Below are 26,061 nucleotides of genomic sequence, written 5' to 3' on the forward strand. Positions count from 1 at the left end.
ATGCATTTTAAAATGATTTTGTGTGATTGACCAACACAAAGTAGCGTATAATTATAAAGTGGAAAAATTATGCATAGTTGTTGACAGTTTTCTGAAAAATTTGAAAAGTGTGGCGTGCATTTGTGCACTTGAGTCAACACTTCATAGAACCATCTTTCACTGCAATTACGTGTGCAAGTCTGGAAACAAACATCTGGCCATTTTTCTTTCCAAGTTAGCTCAACCTCAGTCTTTCCAAGAATTATTAATTGGCCTGACATCTATGCTGACTGGGTGGGTTTAGCACATATATGTACTTTGCTCTGAAGTTCACCAATTATTACAACTTCTCAAAATGGTCATGGAGAGAGTGTCATACTTTCCGGTGCGACACCTCCTCTGGCTTCTGGAAGTTGAGTAGTTGGAAGTGAATACATTGGTGTCCCAGCACTTGCTGTCAAGGCATAAAATTGCAAAGTCAAAATTATTTTAAGTTATGTTTGAGATATACAACACATATATAAACTGAGAATAACACACTTACTTGATTGTGCTGTAAAATGCCATAATATACCTGTAAAATACATAATCCAGCCTCTTTAACTTTAGGCCAATGGCCTTGGTTGAAGGGAAACAACATGAATCATTTAAGACCATGGTTTTATTTGAGCACATCAGAAACAAACTAAAAATTGTGCCAGTTCACCAGGAATAAATGCTCGTAGAGTTATTATGAAGCAAAAGATGACATGACATCATACCCTTGATTTTTTTTACAGTTCCTAATCTGACAACTTGCGGGATTTAGTAATGGACAAGCAGTGACATTGCTTACTGCTATTAGCAGTGCATGCTAATAATGTATATCTTTGCATTCTCTATTAGTGGTAGTTAGTGATTTGGCAATATGCAAAATGGCAGCATGGGGCACCTAAAGCAGAAAATGGAAAAGAAAAAAAACATTTCAGTTTTCAGAGTGGTCAGTGTTTGAATCATTCTTGTCTGGTTGCAAGTTTTTTTCTGTCTACAAACTTTCTGACTTAGTGTAAAGTTTTCTCTGTGTGAAAAGAAATGGGTTGTTGGTGGCGGAGTTTGAGGGGCGTGGGAGGTATCAAATTATGCCAGAACCACCACTGGTTGACTCACTAATACATTCTCATGCACTCCATTTTATATTTCAACCAGATCACAGTAATTTACGACTCCCATGGTACTTTAAAAGTAGGTCACATCCATCTATAACTAGGTTAAGGAATAAAGCTTGTCTGTCTGGTCTAAGATTTTTTTTTCTTATAGCCTAAATATCCCCTTTTTCCCACTTTCCATCTTCCATCCACCCTCCCATCTCGTTTCCTTTCCATCCTTGCGTCATTGTTTTGAATGGAGCACCCTTCAAGAGTTGCATTACCCTCCTTTGCAGGAAAAGGGGGAGCGGTGGGGGCTTGTGGAGGCGTGTGCTTCGTCGTCCAATAGCAGCCCGTCTTGGCTGCCGGACCGCACATGTTTACAGGCAGCGATCCGCCGGTAAAGGCCCCGCTCGGTCGGAGCAAAGAGCGGACTGGATTTAGAGCACAGCCGGAGCCAGAGTCATCAAACGGTATTGTCTTTATCATTTCCCACACTTGAAGCAGGTCGGCGATGTGTTTTGCGGGGTAGAATAAAATAATTCGACGTGTTACGAGTCGCCTGCCTTTGTGCGGGACCTTTTGACTTGATTGTGTCGCCATTTTGTTTAATCGTGAACGAATGTTGTTACGGCTTCAGAAGGTTGTGATCACTCCGCGTTTTTCCGCCGCCCCCCTCGCAGCTCGCTGGGAGCAGTGGGGGAAAACAAACAGGTCGAACCGAGGAAGATTGGTAGCCGGTTAGATGTGGAGGCTGTTTGGTAGCGAACGGTTCGTGTTTATGCCGTCTGTTGCTAATTCAAAGTTCTGCGGCTTGAGTCCCCTGCGTTCGGGACGCGGTTCGGAAGTTTTTGCCTCCCCCACCGAGTATGTTGTCGCTTTCCAACATCTTCGTCGAGGTTGTTGGAGCGCGTAGTCTGCCCGCTGCGGTCTTGTGCCATTCCCGACGTTTTGTTCACCGCCGGCCGTGTTTCGACGTTTAATGAATTAAAGTTCCTGCTGGGAGCGCTCTGAATACGGCGACACACTCGGCGGAGATGCACACCAGGCGCCTGGTGAAGCGGTCGGTCCTTGGCAGCCGCGTTTATGCGACGAGCCCGACTGGGGACGGTGCCCCGGTGACAGGAGTGGTCCAGGCTGTCAAGCAGGAAAACAGGGACGCATCCGCCGCTGGACCCCGGCGGAGCGTGTACACCGTGCTCCTGCAGGACGGAAGCCTGAAGGAGTTCTCCGAGGAGGAGATAGCCGCTGGATCAAACCACACAGCGGCCAAAGGACCGCTCAAGTCCAGCCTGAAGGTGTGTGTCTGCCTCTCTATATGTTTGAGGACGAAAAGGGCCCCGACCGGCGGGCTGCGCTTCACTGTTGTTGTGCGGTGTTTTGCAGCGTTTAACCGCTTCCTGCACGGAGCGGATTTAACGGTGTCAGCCACCAATGCCGCTCTCTGCAAATTTAGTCGGTTAAAACCAAACATGCATCAGTCAAAATATGGAATAGATCCGTTTTGTTGCATATTTGATCAAATAGTGTGCTGTCATGACATTTGGCGATGACACATATATGGGACAAAGAGGGCTTGATGGGGCCTGCGCAATGTTTATGTGGGCTGGAGGGTGGGTAATATGAAGGAAACAAACACGCTCTGACTGCAGCTGCAGCGTTTCGATCCGACGTGAGGAACTCGTTGTACAATTTAGCACTGAACAATAATCGCATGCAATTTTGTGCATGCACCGTGTAAATGCATATCTTTTGTCGAATTTGCGTCGTTTTGGCACATTCATTCATTCAGTATACAGAATAATCACTGACATTATAGCTTTTGCAAGCACAATGATCTTTTGTTTTGTTCAGCACTTTGGGAAAACTTGCAGTTTTCTGAATTTGCTCTGTAAATAATTTGACTTTTTCTCATGTTAGACCGCAGGTTCTTGCTTGAATTGCGCCCTTTTTTTTCCCTTAACAGTTGAATAACAAAAAAGTAAAGATGGTCTTGAGTCAGAGATTAGAATTGGCCAATGTTACTTTGATCAAGGATCATAGGGGAAAAAAATCTGATGTTTTCCCCTTAGACTGAATGCCTCAAAAATATCAACACATCACATTTTATTTAGTGAAAAAAAAGCCAATCTGTCATAATCTGAATTGGTACATCAGATTTTAAAGAAAATTGGGATGCACATTGATGTGTGCATCTCTACAATAAAATAGAAAAATAGTAAAATATGTTTTTTTGTGTTTACGTAAAATACAGATTTCAGTTGTCAAGTTTTTAAAAATAATTTCTGCACGGGGTAGATGAACTCTTAAGTATTTTTAATGTTGTGGCTGAGATTATCAAATTCAATACAGATTCCATGCAGAACACTGAAGTTACCCTTAACTTATAATCACAGTCATATTTTTTTTTTCATTGTTTTCAGTGGGCACAACACTAACCATCTACCTACTGAAAGGACCTGCATTATGAACAATAGAAAACTTGATTGGGGTCTCCCATAGGGTGTGTTGCTCTGAGCAGTGAGCAATGTTGTCTACATAAAAATCTAATCGCTATGAATGGGATGTCATGACGTAAGGTTAGCATGCAGCTACATTGCAATTCTGTCTTAAAATATCCAAATGTGAGGCAACAATGCTTATCTAATGACAAAAACTTGAAAAATAAAGAGTGAGTGAGCAGGAGAAGCCAGTTCAGTGTTTTCTGTTACGGGGCAAGCTTGTGTTATTCTGTCCTTACAGTAAGGGAGGGACTGAGGAATGAGTAAGTCTGAGTAAACAGCTATTTTTTTCCACTCAGACTTGATTTTTTTTCTTCCCTCCTCGTGTTTGTTTGTGTCAGGTTTTGGTGTCGCAGATGAAGTAACATGCATTCTATTTCTGGAGCAAAAAGGAAACCTGTGGTCACTTTTGTTTCCTCACATTTTTGACTATTGGTAGCAGCATTCCTATTCCAGTCCTCTGTTGCAAATGCTTATAAGTCCTTTACCAACTTAACTCCTTACAAAACCACTTATTTTTAAGATCTGGATATAACCTGGAGACATTGCCAGATGTTTGCCTTATTTTTTCTTTTTTTTATTCATACTTTGTTCATTTTCTTTGCAGTTTTGTGGAAACAAAAGCTGTTGCACTGTAGCGCTACAGCCACCAGTGCAGGCAGAGTGCAGCTGAGGCTTGCAGCACAATGGTCAAGTCTCTTTCAGCACGACTCAATTCCCACCGAGGTCGAAAACAAGCCATAAAGCGAGGAGTAGGAGGAGTCTGCTGTGCAGTGTGTGTAACTTCACGTGTGGGTCTGTGCTGCCTATGGTGTGCATCAGAGTGTGGTATGGCTGTAATTTTCCTCTGGTGTGTGTTATTACTAAGCCCAAACTTCTCGAAACCTTGGATTGGGTCCTGTTTTCGAGAGCTTGCAGCCCCGTTTGAGCAGTAGCAGCTGTACAGCCAATAAAGCAGGCACCCTTAGGTTGGCAACGGGTGGCATGCCCCAAAGAATCTGGATGCTTGGCACCAAGCCCAGTCCTGCAAATGAATGCCCCCTCTTTTTTTTTAGGGGACGTAGGAGGAGGGAAAGGGGAGGGGGGGGCGAACTGGGTGCCACTTGTTGACTCGTTTATTTGCAAAAGTATGTTTTGTACCTCAAGCAACAATAATTTTTCTTGATGCTCAGAAAAAAAGACCAGCTTGTTGTGGTGTTAAGCGTCCGCCAGCGCAGGAGTCAATGATTGTTGACAAAATATTGTACAATCGTTTTAAATTTTTCACTGGAGTCATAAGGTGAGAAACCTACTCTGCTTTCTGAATATGCTCAGCCTTGCACCTTAAGTCCATGTAGCTGTTGTTTGTAATACACAAGCATTTAAACAATCTCCAGTAAATATTTGCTAAGAATGTCTAAAATACTAATTCATTTAAGAGAGATTATACTGCCTTGCAAATTCTTACAAATAACAAATAAATATTCTACTTTTAAACTGCTCAACCTACAAAAACAATAAATGCTCACCAGTGCCAGCTTTTTACAGTTCCTCTGGAGGCTTCAACTTTCTTTGAAGCACAGATATTTGAATATTTTTTATATGTATGTAACGTATTTTTTGGGCTACATTTTCTCACGCTTTGAACCATGCGACTTATAGCCCGGTGCGGCTTTTCTGTGTATTTTTCTTCAACCCCCAAGGGGCTCTTTAGCAGGAAGTGAATCATTGGAAGTCGAAATTGGAAATCAAAGAAGAAAGTGCTGATTTTCATTTAGAACAAGCACATGCTAACAGCAGGCACGATGGAGAAATGTTTTCAAACTCATACCCCCTCATCAAGGAAACAACACGAAGAAGTTCATATGATGCAGCTTTTAAGTTGAAGGCTATCTATCTGGCAGTGCAGATCGATAGCTGCTGCGCATAAGCTCTGCGTGAACGAGTCCATGGTTCGGCGTTGGAGACACAGGGCTGCGTCTTTAATAGCAGATGTATTCTCTGCTGTGTCCTTGTGGAAAACCGAGAGCGACGGAGATACCAGCGGCTTATAGCCCGGTGCGGCTTATAAATGTACGTTTCCAGTTTTTAAAAAAAAACTTTGTGGGTGCGACTTATAGGGAGGTGCGCTCTATAGTCCGGAAAATACGGTATATATTGCTGATTTGGACGTTTTGCTGCTAGACTCAGTCATACCTTGAATAAGATATCAAGTCCAAAAGGAGCTGTAGAGGAAGGCTGGAGAAACATGAGAGCAAGGAAGGAGGACTGTCTTACTTTGATCATGATTTGAAATGTGTCATCTCAGTAGCTTGGATTTCCGAAGAGGACCCAGAAAAACTGTAGGAGTGCAGTATTATGTGCTTCACAGAAATTCGACTGTAGGAGCAAATTCCTCACTCGAGCTTCACTTCAACTAGCTTTCAGGCTATATGCACTGATACAAATAGCAGAGCCTTAATAGTAAAGCTCAGATCACAGGGCTTGCTTACAACAGATGGCATGATCTGAAACGTGTTGAGAGAAGCGGGTCAACAAGTCAATTTTTAACAGTTTGGTGTGAAATTTTCCATCTTCGGTGTGGAAAAACATCACCTATGTTACCTGAATTTAATATCCTTACATCTCTGAATGCTGTCAGCTCAAAGGTGTTTCTACAGTCCACAAACAAACATCTCTGTATCCACAAACACACACTGTTCTGACCTTTTGTGTCATTGTTGTCCCTCAGAATTCTTTTTGTTTTTGTTTTTACAAAGGCCTGAAAAAGTATTTTAAAAAAAGCCAGTTTTCAAATTTCGGTTTCATTGATTAAGGCAAAAGAAGTTGTCCAACCTAAACTGGCTTTGTGTGAAAGATTCTAGTCCTTAGATAAACTATCTAAGGACTAGATGCCTAAAAGTCTTATTCATGTCTAATCATGTAGCTGATCTTTAAGGCAACAATCCAGATCACCCACGAACACATAAACACACACGAACCTGAACTACTCCTCAATGCTCTATTGTCATTGACAGCTATGTGAGTCACTCTGCTTATGTTTTGGCATTTACTGTGATTGTTTCAACAGGCCTCCAGGCAGGAAGATAGAGCTACTGAGGTGTGGTGATGTGTGAATTCATTCTGAGATTCAGGCTTTTTTTTTTGTTTGTTTACATTTGTCCATGAAAGTAAGCAACAACGATTATGTTTTTTATTGCAAACTTTGCTACCTAAAGATGCATCTGCAGCATTTGATGGGACAAATTGGTTTTTCTGTGATAATGTTGTTCTTCTTCTGGCGAGTAAATGTCTTATTACAGTCAGTTTTTCAAATACTCCATACCATATTTATATTTTGTCTCTTTTTCAGTTTTCTTCATTGATCTTGTTTGGAAATGAATCAGACTCGATGAAAATGGTGAAAGAAATGTAATTGTTGGGGCGTGCTGTGGTGGCGTAGGGGGTTAGCACGCCCCAAGTTTGGAGGCCTTAGTCCTCGACGCGGACGTCGCGGGTTCGACTCCCGGTCCCGACGGCCTTTGCCGCATGTCTTCCCCCCCTCTCCTCACCCTTCTTCCTGTCTGCCTACTGTGGAAAAAATACGAGCCACTAGCGCCGCAAAAACTCTTCGGAGAAAAAAAAAAGAAATGTAATTGTTCTCCAGTGAGACTCTGACCACCATGTTCTGTAATGTTTGGGTTTTCTAATGTATTCCAAGTGTTGTAAACTTACATTTTACAAATTAGTGTAATATTTAGCCTTTTGGTCAAAGTCTCATGGCAACAGATACCCACACAGAGTGATAGAAGCAGAGATGAAAATAACGGCAGAGAAGAAAATAGACTTATATTGCAACTGATGTAGATATTATTTTTACCATTATTACCACCACTGTGAGATTTTCTAATACTGTGCAGCCCTAGTAGAAACTGAGAAAAAGCTACGAATGCAGCTAAAACCTTTCAGAGATTGAGGCATTAAGAATGGGATATCAAACTTGAGCACTGGACATAATGGCTATCCAAGAAGAAATTAGTAATAGCAAAGACTCCAGCTTTAATGCGAGTCACGGCTTTGTCCAGAGGTAAGAAGAAATGTGGTCTGAAAGCAATAGCTTGAAGACCACACTCTACTTGGGAAGTTAACTGTAGTGAGCCGGGTCGTAAAAGTCCCATCTTTCTGAACACAATTAATCTGTTTTACTCATGAGAGTTTAACTTTCCCACAGTAATATAACTCTTCAATGTTATTACTAAGATACGCCACTTGATCGCTATATGTTGATACAAAGTTATCTTTTTTTATTACATTTTGTTTCGCCTTCAAAACTTGAGTCAAGCTAATGCTGCATATCTACTGGTTGGATGGAAAATCAAAGACATTATGCTCACAAACAACACCTCTGTTTGCCCTGTAGGTATGACAGCTGACCCAACCAGATCTATCTCTAGAGGAACTTTTTGTTAAAGTTAGACTCCATTCTTATTCTGTGTTGCCAATAAGCTGCATCACATATATTCTTTATATTTCTGTTGAATAAGATCAACAAAACAAACAGTATTTTTTAAACTCCAATAAATAGCCATACTGTGCTCTTATATGCACTATATTCATACTATATGGTAGTGTGTCTTTGATTGTCACTTTGATTAGGATTTATTTTGGAGTTAGTTAGGTTTTCTGTGATATGAAGACACTTGCTATTTACCAGTTTTAAGCCTTAGAGATATAAAAATTTAATTTACCCCATACTTTCTTTTTATCATGTCTATAGTTTTCCTAATCAGCTCTCTTCTATTAAGTACACTTGCATAATGTCTATTTAAACTGATTCCAACTACAAAGACTATAAGAAAGGCTTTGAAAACACTGTTGTAAAGAACTGAAAGACAGTCCACTGTTCCTTGTGTTTTAGGAGAGATTGAGGAAGCATGTACGCTTCCTTCCCTAATAGTTCAGAGAATCCACCCAGCTCATATCGTGACCCCTGCTGAGGTACTTCTGGGTCAATTTCACCCAGTTAGGAGGAATAGACATATACCAGTAGGGGATTCTGACAACATAATGAGCTTCTGTAGAATAATCTTGGTTTCGCTGTATTGAATCCCCCCACAAATGTAAAAATGTATGACATGATCTAATTACTTTTATTAAAAAAGCTGCCACTGTCACGACCACAACATGCAAAGGTCAGAATGGGCTTTCTGTATAGGTTACAGAGCTAACATAAAACAGATGTAGACAGTGATGGAAGACATAAAAAAATAAATGTCAGATGAGGTTAGATATAAGTCTGAAATGTTGCATGTTTATGACAGATTGTGGTGTATTCTGTTCTGCATTTGTGAAGAAATGCTGATGTTAGCGGCGCAAGAAGGACTAACATTTACTACAGAATACTACACTGTGCAAAAAGACATGTTAATTCATGCAGCTTTTTGTCAGTAATTATTATATGTAAGAAGCTTGTTTGGTGGCATTATTCTCAGCCAACTTCATCATTTTTATTATGTGGTTTTCGGTTCCAGTTTGTGGGAACCGCTTTTTTTTTGTTTTGAAACTGCAATGATTTAAAGGTGCATTACAAATTTAAAGCTCAAACTGAAAGATGTCTAATAAACATAATTCTTTAACAAGAAACAGTGGTTAACCGTCCCAGTTCTAGAGTCAAGTTATGGCCTCAAAACTGCATCTTTCTCTCAGTTGCATAAAAGACCAATTGGGCTGTTTGAAAATATTTCCAGTGATGTTAAGCATGGACAGCCATTATAGGGACTAAAGAACCACAACTATTCTTATTAAGTTTACACTATTTTAACTTGCAGATCTGTTAATCTGCATGACTAGAGGTCAAATACCTCCAGCATTTAGTCAAATTACAAACCATTAAATATCAGCTTGAACTGCTTGTGTTGTTACTATTAGAAGCAGAACAGCAAAAATCCACAATATTCTTCAAAATAATGGTTTACTTGAAAGCTGCTATAACATTAAGTGGTTCGATTTTCCAAAGTCATTATAAAAAATAGACATACATTACATTATAATAATATGAATTGTCATTATGTAAGTGTGCGTTTTTTGGGAGTCTGAATATGTATGTTTATTCTTTCAAATAAAGGAAATGTAATACATGTCATATTAAACATTTAACTTTTAATACACTTTTGTATTTTACCAACGTTATTATTCTGTTACACTCTCCTTGAACATTTGTGTTTTTGTTTAACCTATTTTGCATTGCTGTTCATGTTAAGCTGCTGGAAACGCAAGGATATGTCTTATAAAACTTGAGACTTTACCTTTGCATTTTTTGCTTTAGTTATACATATTGTGCCAAGTTTTTCTTTGTGTACTTGGACCTGTTTGACATAAGATTATTTGTAGCAGTATGTGGGAGGACATAAAAAATATAGTGAATATATTGAATAATGTCCAGTATTTAAGAGTTTTCTAACTTGCAGTTTTCATTTTCTTTGCCTTTGTTGACTTATTGAAAACTGTAACTTTGCAATGTAAGAATAGTAATATACTAAAGTACATACGGTACCTCTGGACGTGACCTAAATGAAATGTTTCATTTTTTTTCATAAGTTATAATAAGACTTTGCTTTCCATTATTTAAAAAAGATAAAGGTTTTTGCAAAGGACATTTTCGTTGAGGAAAACCTCCAAATGCCAAAACGTCTGCAGGAAAAAGAGCTTTGTTTATAACTGACCACTGCACATTTTTTAGTTTCTCCAATATATTTTGGAACAGCCATTTAAGGTTCATGATCCTGGAAATTGTTCTAAAACCATACCATACTCCTTCATTTGAAATGTAAATATGGAATTATTGTCAATATTCAGATTACAAGTTCAGACAAAGCCAAAACCTACCTCTCCATCTGGTTCTGGCTTAAAAAACATTTTTAATATCCTAAAGCTTCCCCATAATTGTGTAATATTCTTGTAATATTATTAAATGTAACAAAAAAGTTATATTTAGGACTATTTTACCTGCTGCAAAGCTGCTCGACTTATTTTCGAACGGTGTTGAACTGTGCATTTCTCATGTTTACAACATTCCTTCCTTGGAGTTGTGGCAAGCTGTTTTTGTTTCAGTGCAGGGAGTGACTTATTCCTCTGTTCACCCCCTGACAGCAGAGCTCCAGTAACGGGGTTTCAGATGGTCACAAGTTGGAGAGCGGCTGCTGGAGCCCAGAGGCAGTGGAAGAGCAGAGGCCTGTGGACGGGAAGCGAGTTAGCCGGGATCCCGACGCCCGATCCGTGTCCCTTCTAGAGCAGAAACGCAAAGTGGTCTCGTCCAGCATTGACGTCCCACATGCCAGGTAAGACCCTCTGAGAATAAATGCGTTCAAGCGCATACCAAATCTGAGGAACTGACTGTCTGTGTGGTTCACAGAGGGACTTTGGCCCATGTTCCAATGCAGAGTTCATGGAGAGTTTATGACACTGATATGTCATCTGACAAGTAGGACACAGTTTATGCTGGACGACGTTCCATTTCTCGTCGTATCCTTGAAACCATTTTGGCAGCATGCAGAGTCTGATTTAATTTGGCAGGTGTCCATTTCTGCTGCCATTACACATACATATTTTATCCCATCCCACATGTTCTTTCACACAAGTAATGTCAGCGTCTTTAGATGATTAATTACCAACCAAAGTTATCCAAAACAAAATTATAACCCTGTCTTGAAAGATTCTGGGCTGTACAAAGCCAAAATTACAGCAGCAGCTATTCTTGAAAATATATTCATACCCTTTGAACTTTGTTAAATGTTGTCACATTACAGCAACAAACCACAAAATTAATCTTTGGGAGTTTATGTGCTAAAGCAAGTACAAGGAAAAGAGATTTTTTTTTGTAATGTTTTGGTCTACAAGCAAAACTCTGAATGTACCATCCTCTCTGAAAAATGGTGATGGCAGCATCATACTTCAGCAAGGACAGAGATGCTTGTCAGAGATGATGAAATTATGTAACTAAATACACTGCAGTCACAGAAGAAAACTTGTTTGGGGCTGCAGTGAATGTGAGACTGAATGCAAGACACACTTTTCAGATTTTCACCATCTCTATGAGACACTTTAGTACCAGCATGTAGTTAGAAGAAGAGATGGGGAACATGGATGTGACCAAATGTGAAATCCAGACATTTAATATCTAGACATAATTATCCTGAGAGTTCCCTGCACTTTAAAGGGATTTCAAGATGCACTGAATGCTGTAAGCTTTACCTGACAATGTAAATCTGGTCCTTTATCCCCTTGGATGTCTTCCTCCCTCCAACACAAACACAATGGCTAGAGGTTCATTATATGCAGCATGTTCTAATCTGATTGGGTATATCTAAAATTTGTAAAGGAATATGTCAATCTCTTTTATCTTCTGTCTGAGATTTGTAACATGTAGCATCCGATCCAATTTTGTAATATGTACCACATTACCATTTACAACTGGAAACAATTAGGATGTGATGTTGCATTAATTCATTCACTCACTGCGTTTCTGCACAGAATCTGTTAGGTTATAGGCTGTAAAGCCTGCAAGCAAAGCTAATTCGTTGTAGGGCAATGAAACATTGATGGCTGTTAACATCATACGAGGAAGCAACACTCCTTCTCTATTAAATGGAAAATCTAATCCCTTTTCTGGAATCTAAATGCTCAACACCGTTATTGAACATCCCCTCTGATTACTTGGTGTTGGAGGACTATGATTGATCATAACTTCCTGAAAAGAACAGGAACATCTGCAGCTTCATCACTACTTTCTGCGGTCCAGATTTGATATTTGCTTATTGATTTTTGCCCTGCCTTGCAGTCCATTTAGAGGATAAGTCTGGTTTTAAATTTAATCTCCTGTATGGATTGGACAGAACTTGTGCACCTGTCCAGCCATGTTTCCCTCATTGCATATTGGCTGTGATATTATTATTACTCATATAGTCAAAGTAAGATGGCTTATTGATTATTTTACAGCTTCAACAAATAAAGCCATTTTCGTCCTCCCAGAGACAAGCACTTTATGAACAGTCCTAACATTGGTCATTAAAATATGACCAACAACAAAAATGCATCACAGCGTAGCTTATAGGACAATCAGGTCACACCAATAGCTATTCTCATTATAAAGGTGGAGAGAAGTCACAACTTATTGGTCTCAAAACTAAGTGCCCATTGTTCTCATAAAAATAAATGTTGCTATTTAGCAGTTATTTGATTATCATTACAGAAGGAGATATGAAACACCAACATGCTTTGGATTAAAAATGTAGGTTCAAAAATATATTTTTTTTTATGTTTATGGACATCAAAATCTTTACTCTGTAGGCTTAAAGGGGATGAGGGTATTACGTAGAATCAACATTCTTGAGCTTTACATCATGTTATAGTGTTATCCCCTCATCAAAAACATACCTGGAGTGTTGCTTTGATTCTTTCATGCATGTTTTGAGAAATCCTTAAATCTCCCTTGGCAACCATTCAGGGATACCTAAACCCTGGCTCGCACGGAGTATCTATTTCCATAAAGCTTCTCCTTGCAGAGCTCATCATACCAACTACTTCTCAGCACAACACTCCTAAGAATGGTTGAAATAATCAGAGGCATTGTTGTGATGACATGCTGAAGGTGGAGTGTTGGAAAGAGCAGGAATTTCTTAAAGAGACGGAGAATAATTTCACGGCATCAAATTACAAAATCAAATTTCTTGTAAGTTATCTTTCATATATATACACACAATATTTTTATTGCAACTAAAGGTAATATAGTCACTTAATTGTGCTCTATTGACATTATGCCAGGAACATACATAATACCATCCCTTTAATGTTTAACTTTAACCTTTGTGTCTCTTGGAGACTTTAAAACCAGATACTCAAAGTTCATCAACATATTCTGCTAAATCAAAGCCACTACAAAATCAGACTTAAGTTAAAATACATTTCAGCCCAATTCCTGAAATATGCCTGCACACTGAAGAACACAAAACACACTGAAAAAGTTCATTGTTGCCTCATGTTTGTGTGGACTGCGACCTGAGCTTTTTTCTTGGATATCCATAAAGTGACCTCTTCAGCACACTGCGGTATTATTACCTCAAGATTAAGATCCATGGCCCTCATCCTCTGCACACCTGCGACAGATTTTCAGTTCTGCCCTAATGCTGGAGGGAAGCAGGAGTTTCTCCTGACACAAAGTTATGAAGAGCTGCAATTAAGACAAGGACAAACCCTTAAAGCCTCCCAAATCACAAGCTTATTTACCAGGCAGTAAGTAATGAATATACCATGCTGTAATCTGAAGAAGGATCAAGGTATCAGAAAACTCATTCTGGTCTCTACAACAATTCAAGAAAAGCTTCAGCACATTATAACTTAACACAGTTTAATTTTGAGCAGTTGTGTCTAGGCCTGTCGCGATGAACAATAAATCAATTAATCACATGATAAATGAAAATTATCAACCTCATTTTAATTAATCGGCTTTATTGTTTCTTCCTGCCTTTTTCTTTTTCTATTGATGACACTGGATGAAAAAAAGGCTCAACTCCAGTGCTCTCCCCTCCCTTCCTCATTTCCTTAGCGTTATGCCCAGTTCACACTACACAATTTTGGAATTGTCGGCCGATTGGCGCATTTTCGAAACCTGAGAGACCACACATTAGCCGACAGAAATTGTAGGTATAACAGGTTCAATCCTGCCGTGTGGTGTCCAACAATGGGTACAAAATGATTGCTACAAGTCCAGTTAACTAATTTTAAAACCAGACAATAATCAATGCTTTACTACAATCTACCTGGAATGCATATGGCTAGTGTCAGCGTAAAGTCCTGACTGAATGAATAACTTTATCATTATAACCTACTTATGTCAAGCTGACGATGAACAGCTGAAAAGTTACTGGGTTTATCAACTGTGGTAGCAATTTCGCTCCAACTCCTCACCTTGTCATTTCTATATTCTTTGCACAGAATGTTGAATAAACATTAATGTTGTTTCCACATATCATCTCCGATGTCCGTTGGACTTTGGGTTGCGCTGTGTCAGCTGTTTGGGATTCCCCTCCGCGCTTTCTGAGGGGAAAGCGCGGAGGGGAATCCGTGTTTCTGATTGGCTACCTGTCACATTCAATTAGCTGCGTTCTTGCTCGCAGTCAGGAAAATCCCACACATTGCAGTGATAAACTGGCCAAGACAATCCAACATGTTGAATATGCCTAATTTTAGATTGGAGCGGTTGGACGTTCTACCGACTGGACCTGATCAGTCGGAACACACCACACACCACAGGATGATCGGTTGAGATTGTAGCAAGTCCAATCTTAAAACGTTGGACGTTCTAAGATTGTCATAAGGGAAAAAATTGTGTAATGTGAACTATTGCATCAGGTAGTCGGATATTCTCATCTTCTCTATTTAAATCTAGGGCAATATAGTATACAGACTTCATAATCTGTACTCTTTTGGTTGAATGTAGTTTGTATTTACTTATTTATTTTATTTACTTTGGTTTTATGTTGTTTACCAGTTCCATTGTTAAATGTTCTTTTGAAAATAAAGTGTATTTATTTTTGGCAGGATATCTCTTGCATTATTATGTCATTATCATTACAGCCGTTTAAAATTGTCTTCAAATAATATTATCATTTATTGCAATAATTTTTAAGACAATTAATCGCTCAGCAAAATTTGTTATTGTGACAGGCCGTTGTGTCTCTATTAAAGTCTTGGATGTTTGTCTACAGTTTCAGTTTTTGCTCTGATCCAGCTGCTAGGCCTGCTCTAAGAGCCAGTGTGTGAGTGTTTTTTCCTTGCAGGAAACTATTTAGCAAGAGCTGGTTGAGGTAGACTGGTAGAAATGAATGGCTTGCCTTTTGATAAATAACATTCTGGAGCCTAATTGCTGTGAGGGGAAGTGAACTGCAGCACTGGTTAAGGGGAAATCAGGAGCATGCTTTGCTTATTACTGCAAAACACCAAAACAACAGCTCTAAGGGTCCAGATCCCCAGACTCAGCAGCCAGTCCTCCCTTTATGAACTTAAGTTACTCACATTTGGCTCCGTTCCTTGGCCTCTCTGTGATTTTTTTTTTTTTTTTTGACAAATAGTCCCACTAAAGTACGGCTTTCTCATAGCTGTAAGTGAAAAACATGGAGTCTGGTGTGACTAGGCGGGGGTTTGACTTTAAAGCCAGATTTGATGCCACTGCAAAACAATTTGTTAGCTTCGTTTTTATTGTTCATCAGTGTGTTTTCAGATCAGCCAGTTCAGTGGGCCGAGCCAACCATGTGCTTCGCTCTCCGAGTACAGTACAGCAGCCAACTCAGACATGGAGGAACGCCAATCACAAAACAGGAGCCTAGAGGGACTTTCAAATTATTGTTTATCTTTTGATAAAGTGGCTTGTCCAGTAATCCGCTTGTTTTTCGTTCTACTCGTGGTTTTGCTTGTCTCTGTGGCCATTTCCTAGCTTTTGGACTGCTTCTATAACTCCCTGTTGGCGTTTGCGGTCTGAGTTTTGAAATAAAAGAAAGGGGGAGTGTATACTGTAGGTCCGTGTGGAAGAAGAAAGCAGAGTTGATTCTCTGGAGAGAGGGTGAGTGAGTAACACCGTTAAGTGAAGGACAGAGTGAGAGAGTGTCTCAGCGGTTGCCAAAGAAAACAGTCTTTCTGGTTTGGATGCAAGTAGATTTGAGAAACCATGAGATTACCATCTGAAACGACAGCTCCTGTGATCTCTGTTTCCCACTGACTCTCTGTGTTGCTAATTTCAGCCTTCTTTCTCATCGGAGCAAATGTAGATGTTTTTTTCACTCAGCATATGCTGAGTCAGATAGTTTGATAAGCTGATTGCCTTAGTTATTCAAATTTACTGTAAAAATAGCAGCAAAGTGCTTGCAGTTATATGCTGTGAAACAAGCATTGCTCAACCTGTGTAATGGAGCGTTCCTACTTTGGAGCCATAATGGCTTCCTAAATTCCAAATGTTATGTCATTTATCATTGTGACTTCAGGAGGCAGTGTTTTCTGAGAACCATTCATTGTAATGTTTTCTTAAATTCAAGGAAACAGTAAAAATTGTTTGAGATACATGAAAATATATTGTGGCGTGAAAGCTGTGCAATTTTTAAAAAACTTTAGGCATTACTAGTCTTTTTAAAGTAAATAAGTGGTTTTACTTACTTACTATGAACACCTAGTTTATATACTTTGGATCAACATTATTAGCTTTTTCTTCTTTTGCTCTTTCCTTTGGTTTATTTTGTTTGTATTTCCTTTTGATTCATGTAAAGCACTTTAAATTGCCTCGCTGCTGAAAATGTGCTATATAAATAAAATGACATTACATTAAATACATTTTTGTTTTTAAAGTAGCAAAGAAAACTTTAAACTATGACCAGCTGTGACTAAAGAGCTTGTAAAGACAAACAAAAGGTGGGTCAGATGGATTCCTACTTGAATGCTTCACTTTGGATTAGCCTGTAACAGCCATGGTGACCACTTGGGATCCTATGTCTGACTTGTGTGGGTTTAAAAGATCTAGGATGACATCTGCATTTTTAATTAGATTAGAAATAACTCCCATTGTGGTTTTGCTAAACTGTACAACACAATGCCTCAGACCTTTTTCTTTTTCGCTGTTTTTTGTGTAAAATAATTCATCCATAAGATTCTAAACAGTTTACCAAGTGCTCCCTCACTTCTTTAAAAAAAAGAGGGGATACAAACATATGTTTTTGCCATCTCGTCCTGTAATCTGGCCAATTTTTAAAGGTGCTGTCAGTTCTTATGAAACCTTTTTTTAAACTAAAAACTGATCAAAATAACTCACCTCTGAGTTTGTTTACTCCAACTTACCTTGCTGCAATTTTGAGAAAAGGAGCCATTTCATCTCAACCTGTCGGTCCAGTCAAAAAGTCATGAGGAGCAAAAATAAGTGGATCTGAATTTTAATCTGAATTTTAAAATACAAGAGGAAATTTGCACAGATTGATATCTCCCTCCTTTCTATTAAATTGACGTTGGATTTATGATGCACTGATTCATCAAAGGCAAAGCTGTCATTTTTCAACATGGTGCTGATCCTCATGTCCTTCTCCAGGCTCCCCAAGACTTGAACCAGCAATTATTCTATTGGTAGACTGAGTTTAAATCTATATGCAAATGGCACTTGATTAATTAAAGAACCCGAACATCTATTAAAGTAAATCAGAGAGGTTAATTCACAGATCAGTGACCAATGTCACCGTGATCTTTTTCAAAAGCCGTGAACCTTAGCATCTGCAAGTAATGGATATTTGGTCTCTTCCTTATTTCATTTTCTTTAACCTCATTGCTGGCAGAACTGACCTGTTAAATTAGAGATGCAACAATTTTAGATTTTGTGAAGCCCTGAACTGCCAACACTTGGATAAAATAAAATTTTAACAAAGATCCATTCAAATTTAAGAGCTACTTTGTGCAATTTTGAAAGGGAAGAACTTTGATTTCCTGCCAGGCATGTTGAAATTCAAAAATACTTTAACCCTAGACGGAAACTACAGTATTGTTTCAAAATAAATATAAAAATGATAGAATAGAGTTCACATTTTGTTTCATAGCAAATAATAGGTGTGTTGTGGTTATTATTTAGAACTGTAAAATACAGTCAATGTGTATTATCTGAAGAGTTAGTAGAGTCGCACCTCAACTGTGAGACTTCCAACATTTCCTTAACATGTTTTATGACAGATAAATTAGACTATCTGGATGGTTAGGTATGGCATGTTTACTGATTATTTTTATTTTTTGATTGACTGATCAGTAATATGGGGGATGTATTTAAAGTCACCCAATTCCTAGCCCTGGTAAATGTTTCTGCATATCTCTGAATAATAAAGGAAAACTGGTGCCATGTAAAATATCTGTCATTCAATTTAAAATCTGTAAACAAAAATCTTAATGATGACAAAAATGCAGATGAACCAATGAAATTGTCATTGTCAAATGCACAAGTATCCAAATTCAAAGTTCAGCTTTTTCACACTTATCAAAAATGCATGAGGCCTGTGTTTTATGTAAGAGTTGGGTCAGTTGGTTTTCTATTGCGTTGAACTAATCTATAGTACCCTGCTTTAATGGACTGATGCCCCAGAGTTCTGCATGAGGAGGAAAGCTCTAATTGATTTCATTGATGGATGTGCAGTATGGTCATCTATGGTGTGTACAAGGTGGTACCAATTGATGGCAGTGTCAAGTGTCTCGCATTGTGACAAAACAGAAGCACTAATGAGGAGATGGAGCGGCATCCTTCAATGGATTTCTGTTTTATAATAAAGTAAGATGCTGCTCTAAGCTAGGTAATTAAATCAGCAGACAACATTAATTATTGCTAGAGTACTCCAAAGTGGTCTTTCAGGCTTATATTTTGTCTATCTTGTTAAAAAAATGGCAGTAAATGGTATGCATACTTGTAAAACCACACACTGAGGTCTGAAATTGACAGCCTGAGGTTTGCAAATATAAAGATACCACACCTTCTATATCTTCAGTATTTGTGTTAGTTTACCAACCTAGACAAATCTTTGGTTTGGGGCAAAGACATGGTGACATGCTTCTCAAATCTAACCAATTAATACCTACCCCTACAGAAGGGTTAGATTTATAACAAATTATTGGGGATGATTAAATGTGGCGAACATTATGAAGCATGTTCTTCCACTGTTTATATATAAAAGAAATGCTGCACAAATAAAGCCTTACTGAATTATGCATCAGATTTTATAAATAAATTACAATTTTCTGGATAAAAATCACATATTCTTACACTAGTTTAAGTCGAGAAAAAAACATCTCAAGATGTTTAGCAAATTAGAAGCATTAGCCATGTACTTTCATGTAATTTTAACTTCCACAATGAATCACATCAATGATGTCTACCGCTTTAATTTCCATATGTGGTATGAAAGCACCTTCTGGCCTGACAGATGTGGGAGCGATACTTACACCGTGGGAGAAGCTATAATGCGTTTAGCACTCGTGCATGCAATTCCACCCTCAAAAAGATCTGTTTTTGCAAACATGGCAACCCTGAATTCTTTAATTTCAATGTATAGCACACGTTCTTGCAACCAAAAAAGAACACACATATTGTCAACCTGTTTCTGAAATGTTTTTGACATTAAAAAGACCATCTGCTATTAGGAGACATAGCTACAGTTCACAAAGTTGGTTTGTCTGACATTTAAAGAGTTTAAAGAGATCTACATAAATTGTTCCCAAAGAGGACAACAGTGGAACATCCTTTTACTTCTTAATCCAATAATGTATTTGGTGTTCCCAAGAAGATCCAAAGCTATAAGTAGGCGACAGACCAGAATTGTAAATGAAAAAGAACAGCCAAACTAATCCATCATCTGCTGAGTTTCGCTTCACTGATGTGGAGAAACAGAGAAGAGAGCTTTTCCTTATGATATGTTTTCTGAAATTAGACCTTTGCCTGGAAAGCTTATCAGATTACATTAGTTGTATTGGCTCTAATTCTATTTAGATAATTTGATTCATCTGTTCATCCCAGAAGTTTGGGTCCATATGCCAGCACTCCCTCCATAACTTTGTTAGTTTTTCTTTGTACTTTCATTAAAAGATCACGACAGTTGCAATTAGACATGAGCCAGTATGAGTGAAAATATTATGGTAAAAATATCACTTCAGTGGCACAAAATGTAAAACAAGATTTAACTTTTTAAAATTCAAATTTCTAATACTTATTATAGAATAGCCCCAATTATTGCTCCTAATTAAAATATTACCCTAAATTAAAGTGGAGATGGAGCTTTCCATAACATTATAGATGTTTCTTGCTAATACCAGTTTGGTTATCCATTTACGTTTGGGACCATTTTAATTTGTCATGGCATACTGTAGATACAACAAGGTGAATTTGATCCATATTAGCACAATAACATAACGGCTTCTGCTGATTGGTAAGATGCAATATCATGATGCAAACATCCCTTTCCATCACATCCCAAAGTAGCTTTGTTGAATTGACATCTGGTGACTGAAAACCTCTGGGGACACTAAACACATTGTCAGCTTTGGGAAAGCTGGTTTTAGCTTATTGAAGCTTTGTGATGTTGGAGTATTATTCTGCTGGAGCAGTAGCCATCAGAAGATGGGCACAAAAGATGGCATCTTTTTAAATGGACCTGAGATTATAAGTTAGTGGTGTGAAAAAAATCGGTATATCTTGATATGAGTAAACCTAGTTACTATCTTACACCTGTGTTGCAAAGATTTAAAGAACTCTGCTGCCTATGAATCATACCAAATAACCAACTTTTGAAAAAGTATGCTTTAATCGTTGCATTAAAGCATGCAACAATGTGTTGGTTTTAAGTAATATTCTCTTTCACCTTTTTTTTTTTACACCATCTTGCTTTCTCTTTGTCATTCCCCCTCCTTTGTTCTTCAAAGACATTTACCACTAGTCTCACCTGTGAGTTGGCTGCAGTGGAAAGATTTGTGCAGACAAGAACAGAATTATTGATATACACACAAGCCATTAAAGCATAGCTTAGTTTTACCTCATACTTACTATTTTAGGACGTCTCTTATTGCATTGCATAACAGCATGTCAGTAGGTAAACAGCCAGTAGTATTTCTAGCTCTGAGATGGACTATGAATGTCTGTGTGTATGTGTTAGTAAAAGGGGCGACATTTAGTGGAATTCAAATAACAGCTGGCACTATTGCCCCTCTTGTACCCCTAAATGGAGAAAAATTGACCTTGTTCAGACCATCTCCTGTTGTTCCCTCCAACGCTCAATGTGCCTGCACTGTCAAGGGGGAGCTGGTGATATTCCCAAAGGAGCAGCAGTTTGTCCTGATTATAAACTCCATCACCACCAGCTCTCCCCACCCCAGCTTCACTCTCGTCCCTGCCGTAAACAATCGGTGGCTTTGGTCACATGAGCTGCAAAGCATCTGCGGATGAGGGTGTTATTGTTTTGATTCTGGCTCCACAATCTCAACTTCCCTCCCATCTGAGCCGGACTCTCTTTCCCTCTTTCTTTTCCTCTCTCTGCCTCTCTCTCTGTATGCAGTCACTTTAGGGGTTGGGGTGGGGCTACAATCTTGTGCCAAACACAAGGGCTGCGGAGCTGCAGAACTTGGTGTTTTTGTGCCTGAGTGTGTACTTGTGAGTCGATTGTGGTATCTTTGGCAGCATTACCTCACCACGAGCTGAAAATGGATGTGTTTACCAGCAGCTTCTCTCTATCTCTTTCCCTTTGTATCTCTCTTAAGGCTCCTTCTTTTATTTTCTCTCTTACAGCTATTTGAGACTTTCAGCCTGAGTTGGGTGGGGTTGATGTGGGATAGGAGGGAAGGGGGGGGGGGGGGGGGGGGGGGGGCACAGTGCTCCCCTAAGATGGACACACAAAGCATTTCCTTGAGTTTGGGACTGCTAACATGCACACATGCATATGGTGCATAGCCACAGTCCTCCATATGGCATTCATAATTCATGACCTCCCACTGACTTCTGTGTAAACACGATTGCTTCCTTCGGCGTCTCTTTGTTAGACGGTCGGGCGGTTGTAGTTTGTATTAACATAACTTCACCAATACATACCTTAACGACTTTAAAAGTCATGCCTTATTTTCCTTTTTTAAAATGCCTGTCTGAGATTTCAATTGCAGGTTTTGCAAAGCTCTGAGCTTCTTCTTTAAGAACTACAAATAACAGAATTTTTAATTAATGAAAGTGGAAGCAGAAGCAACATCAAAATGAAGGAAAAGAGAATTAGCTGTTAATGCAATTAGCACTTTAGCTCAGTGTTTCCCAACCCTGGTCCTCAAGGCACACTGCCCTGCATGTTTTTAGACATTTCCCCGCTTTAACTGACCTGTTGATTGCAGTTCAGCAAAGCCTGTTAATCTCCATCATTTTAATTCAGGTATGCTGAAACAGGGAATCACCTAAAACATTGAGGGCAGTGTGCCTTGAGGACCAGGGTTGGAAAGCATTTATTTAGTTAAATTTATCTTTAAGATTTTCAAACGTCTGCCAAAATTGCATGTAGTGTAATGTAGCATGTCCCCTTACAGACGGGGATTTGAAACTCAAAAGGCTAAAGCAAAGCAACTTTGCCATACTTCTTTAAGCCATCCTGTTACCTCCTGTAAGTCTTGCTCTTTCTCACTGTCTCACATTCTACAGAAACCACCAAGTTATTTACAGGCTATCATCCAGCTGGGAGCACGATGACTAGAACTGTTTAATGATGAAATCCCCAGCACTCATCAAAATCTAGCTAGTAATAATATCCAAAAATAACTTTGAGTCTTCTTTCCACCAAACACCATCCATGTGTTGTGGTTAGCCTGACCAATACCACTTTGGTACGATACATTTGCTGACTGGAAAAAAAAAAAAGATTTCTGAGTTTCTGACCAGCAGATCAAGCTAAGAATCAAACTGTTCCTGTCAGGAGTGGATTTCTCTGCAGATTTTTATTGCATTTGCATCATCTTAAACTTTTTTTTGCAACTGGTTGGATGTTAGTCTTCTCTGGCCATAATGTTCATTTGTTGATTCATGTATTGCTAAAGAAAACTGCTGTAGATTATTATGTAAATGCAGGATCTGGGTTTTTCTGAAGCAACATGAAAACCCCCTCTGCTCCTCTTTCATTCAAGTGAACTTGTTTTTCGTCTCGCTGTCTAATCCTTCTGCTTTCTTTTTTATTACTTTATTTTTTTCATCTCCCCTTACTTTGTTTCCTCTCGATCAAATGACTGCATGAGCTTTCCAACCCTTCTTTCTCTCCTTCCTTCTTTTTTTCTGTTTTCACCTCCCTTGGCTCTCGCTATTCAATCTTGCTTTCTCCATCCCTGCTTTCCCGCTCATTTCCCCCTTCGTTCCCCCATGATGTTTCCTCCACACCCTAGCCCTCCCTCTCTTCCTTTGTCTTCCCTCTCCCCCTGCTTGCTTTGTGTGTGTGTGACTGTATTTTTCTTCCCTCTGACTGGCAGAGAAAGATGTTTGCCTGCTGCGGAGCTGTGTGCTGGCATTACAGTAGGGTGTGTGGCTAACTTACACCCCCATATGAAATCAGTTGGGATAAACAATGTGAGGCAGACACATGTTGTTTATCTGAGCGTTCTTTAGCTAAAACCTGTGTCAGGTTTTGGCACCAAAGCCTCGTTGAAATGTGTAACCCACATGCTAGAGAAGGCAGAGTTTGTTTTTGTCTGTTTTCCAGTTTGCCTTTCAGCACAAGCAAGAAGTAGTTTGTAATTAATTTCTTAATATGCATGAAGGTTCTCCGACAGTAGAGCGACATACGTGAACATTTCCAATTAAGCATGCAAATGCTTCTGTAATTTTACACACTCTGGAGGTTTTAATAATTAATTTGTAGCCCAAACACACGATTCCAAGCTGATACAGTTGGATCATGAACAGAGGGGTGCATTTCATTCATTTCACGGTTTTATAATTCAGGGTTGCTTATGTTTTTAAACTTTTGACCGCAGACAGTTGTGAGTAAACCCAGCCAACCTTGATTCAAATGCCAAGTGACAATTGGCACGTTGGTTGGCTGAAACTGTCCATCAATTTGTTCCCTCGCTTGCGGCTCCTTTGAGCATTGCCACAAAGACGTGAGCAGCATGACAACACAAAGACAGGTGGAACGAGTGCAGCTCAGGAGTCCAGGCATCTTGATCTTTGAGATACATGCTGGATTTTTCCACAGAGAAGACTGGTGTAGTCTAGGTGTTGCATTTCAATCCACATCAATTGTAGATCATAAATTATCATGAATACTTGTTATGTCAGCTGTTGTTCAAAAATCTTATTCTGGAAGGGCTAAAAACTGGACTAGGCACATTGTAACCATTGTTCTGGCCTAGGGCCACTGACGACTACGTAATAAGAGCAGAGCACACTAAAGGTCAAATCCTAAAATCACTTATGGAGAGAACCCAAACTTCCCCGTCTAGATTTGTTCTTAGGTGGAGGGTCATTTTCATTTCAAACAACTTTCTAGCTTTTCTCCCCTCTCTGCCTTTTGGGGAATTACAAAATTCACTGACAGTTCATTATGCGATGCACAGATTGCTCAAGCTTGTGTTGGCAGAGCTAGAACCACAAGAGACTGTGCTTAAAACAAAAATGAATCAAATATAAAATAGTTCAACTCTGTGTTTTGCAATCAGAAATTACACATTATTATATTTCACACACTTTATCATTTCCAGACTTTTCGTTTGTGTTTTAGGGAAATTTGACTTGATTTCAAATGGATTTGTCTTTCCCTGATGCATAAAGTACCAGGCACATTCTTAAGTTGTAGTTTTTATGTGAGCAGGATTTAGAGATGCAAATAAATTCTTATAAAAAAATTGGGATGCATCCGGAAAGATCCAGGATGTCTAATTGGCAAGTTTTTGTATGAACTTGTCGACATGGCTGAGCAGGAACAAGTACCAGGTGGTTCTTCCTTTTTGCTCCACTTCCTTTGCTACCTCTCTCTTCTCTGCTGTTTTTATTTTTTGTGTCTTGCTCTTCATGCTTGATGTCACATCCTCCTATGCAATGGATTACTCAGAAATGATCCTAATCTGATGCAGACCTTCCACTCCTTCTATAACACTTCTTTCATTGCCAAGAAAAACCTGAAACAAAGGTAATCCATTCCTGCTTTGACTTGTTTTGATTGCCTCAGTAGTGGATTTTTTTTATTTTGTTATTTTTTTTACATTTATCTGTATCTATTGTGGTGCTAATGGACTAGAGATGTATTAAATCTTTCACTATCATGTCTGCAAAACAACAGAGATACATGGTGGGGGTAGTGTGATGGTCTAGGGCTGTTGTGCTGCTTTAGGACTTGGGAAACTTGATATGATTGATGAAATGAGGAATTCTGCTCTCTATTGGAAAATCCTTGAACTACAGCATCAGTTCATGACATAAAGCTGAAATGGTACTGGGTTTAGAAGCAGTACAGTGATCCACAGCACACTAGCAAGTCCCCTTCATAACAACTAATAAAGTAGAAAGATTAAAGGAAGGTGTTATATTGAAGTAGTCAAAAGCTTAAATTATTTAAATCCTGAAACTGGCCAAGACCTGAAACCTGCCCTTCAGTGCAAAAACAATTCAGTAGGCCAAAATCCAACACAGCAACATAAAAGACTCACTGCCAATAATCACAGACACTCAAGGGCAGTTTGTCCTGCCAATGCAATAAGAGGACAACTCCTTTTTCATGTACAGTGTGCATGAGTTGATATCAAAAACTCTTTTCCCTGATAATTAAAAATTGCATTTTCCCTTTATTTGTCTGATGTTATTTAATGATCAGAAACAGTGCATCTAAAGATACACAAAATTGATCAAATTGTTGCTTTTTCACAGAATTGCAGTGGTGATGCAGTTTACATGTTTTGCACAAAGTAACTTACAAATCCTGTGTGTCCTTGAAAGG

At 39.0% G+C, this 26,061-nt stretch overlaps 1 protein-coding gene across 2 annotated transcripts in view; it reads left to right on the plus strand.

Annotated features, from left to right (window-relative positions):
• The first annotated feature begins 1,805 nt into the window (after positions 1 to 1,805).
• The window catches only part of znf704 (zinc finger protein 704), a 65,436-nt gene continuing 41,180 nt past the window's right edge, over positions 1,806 to 26,061 (plus strand). The window contains exons 1-2 of one of the 2 annotated variants that reach the window (XM_032581218.1): positions 1,806 to 2,401; positions 10,712 to 10,899. In XM_032581218.1, the coding sequence (XP_032437109.1) occupies positions 2,141 to 2,401; positions 10,712 to 10,899 (449 nt within the window). In that variant the 5' untranslated portion in view covers positions 1,806 to 2,140. The remainder of the gene's footprint in view (positions 2,402 to 10,711; positions 10,900 to 26,061) is intronic. The other variant, XM_032581219.1, reaches the window with a different exon arrangement.

Source organism: Xiphophorus hellerii, chromosome 13, assembly GCF_003331165.1.
Source record: "Xiphophorus hellerii strain 12219 chromosome 13, Xiphophorus_hellerii-4.1, whole genome shotgun sequence".
Classification (NCBI taxonomy): Eukaryota; Metazoa; Chordata; class Actinopteri; order Cyprinodontiformes; family Poeciliidae; genus Xiphophorus; species Xiphophorus hellerii.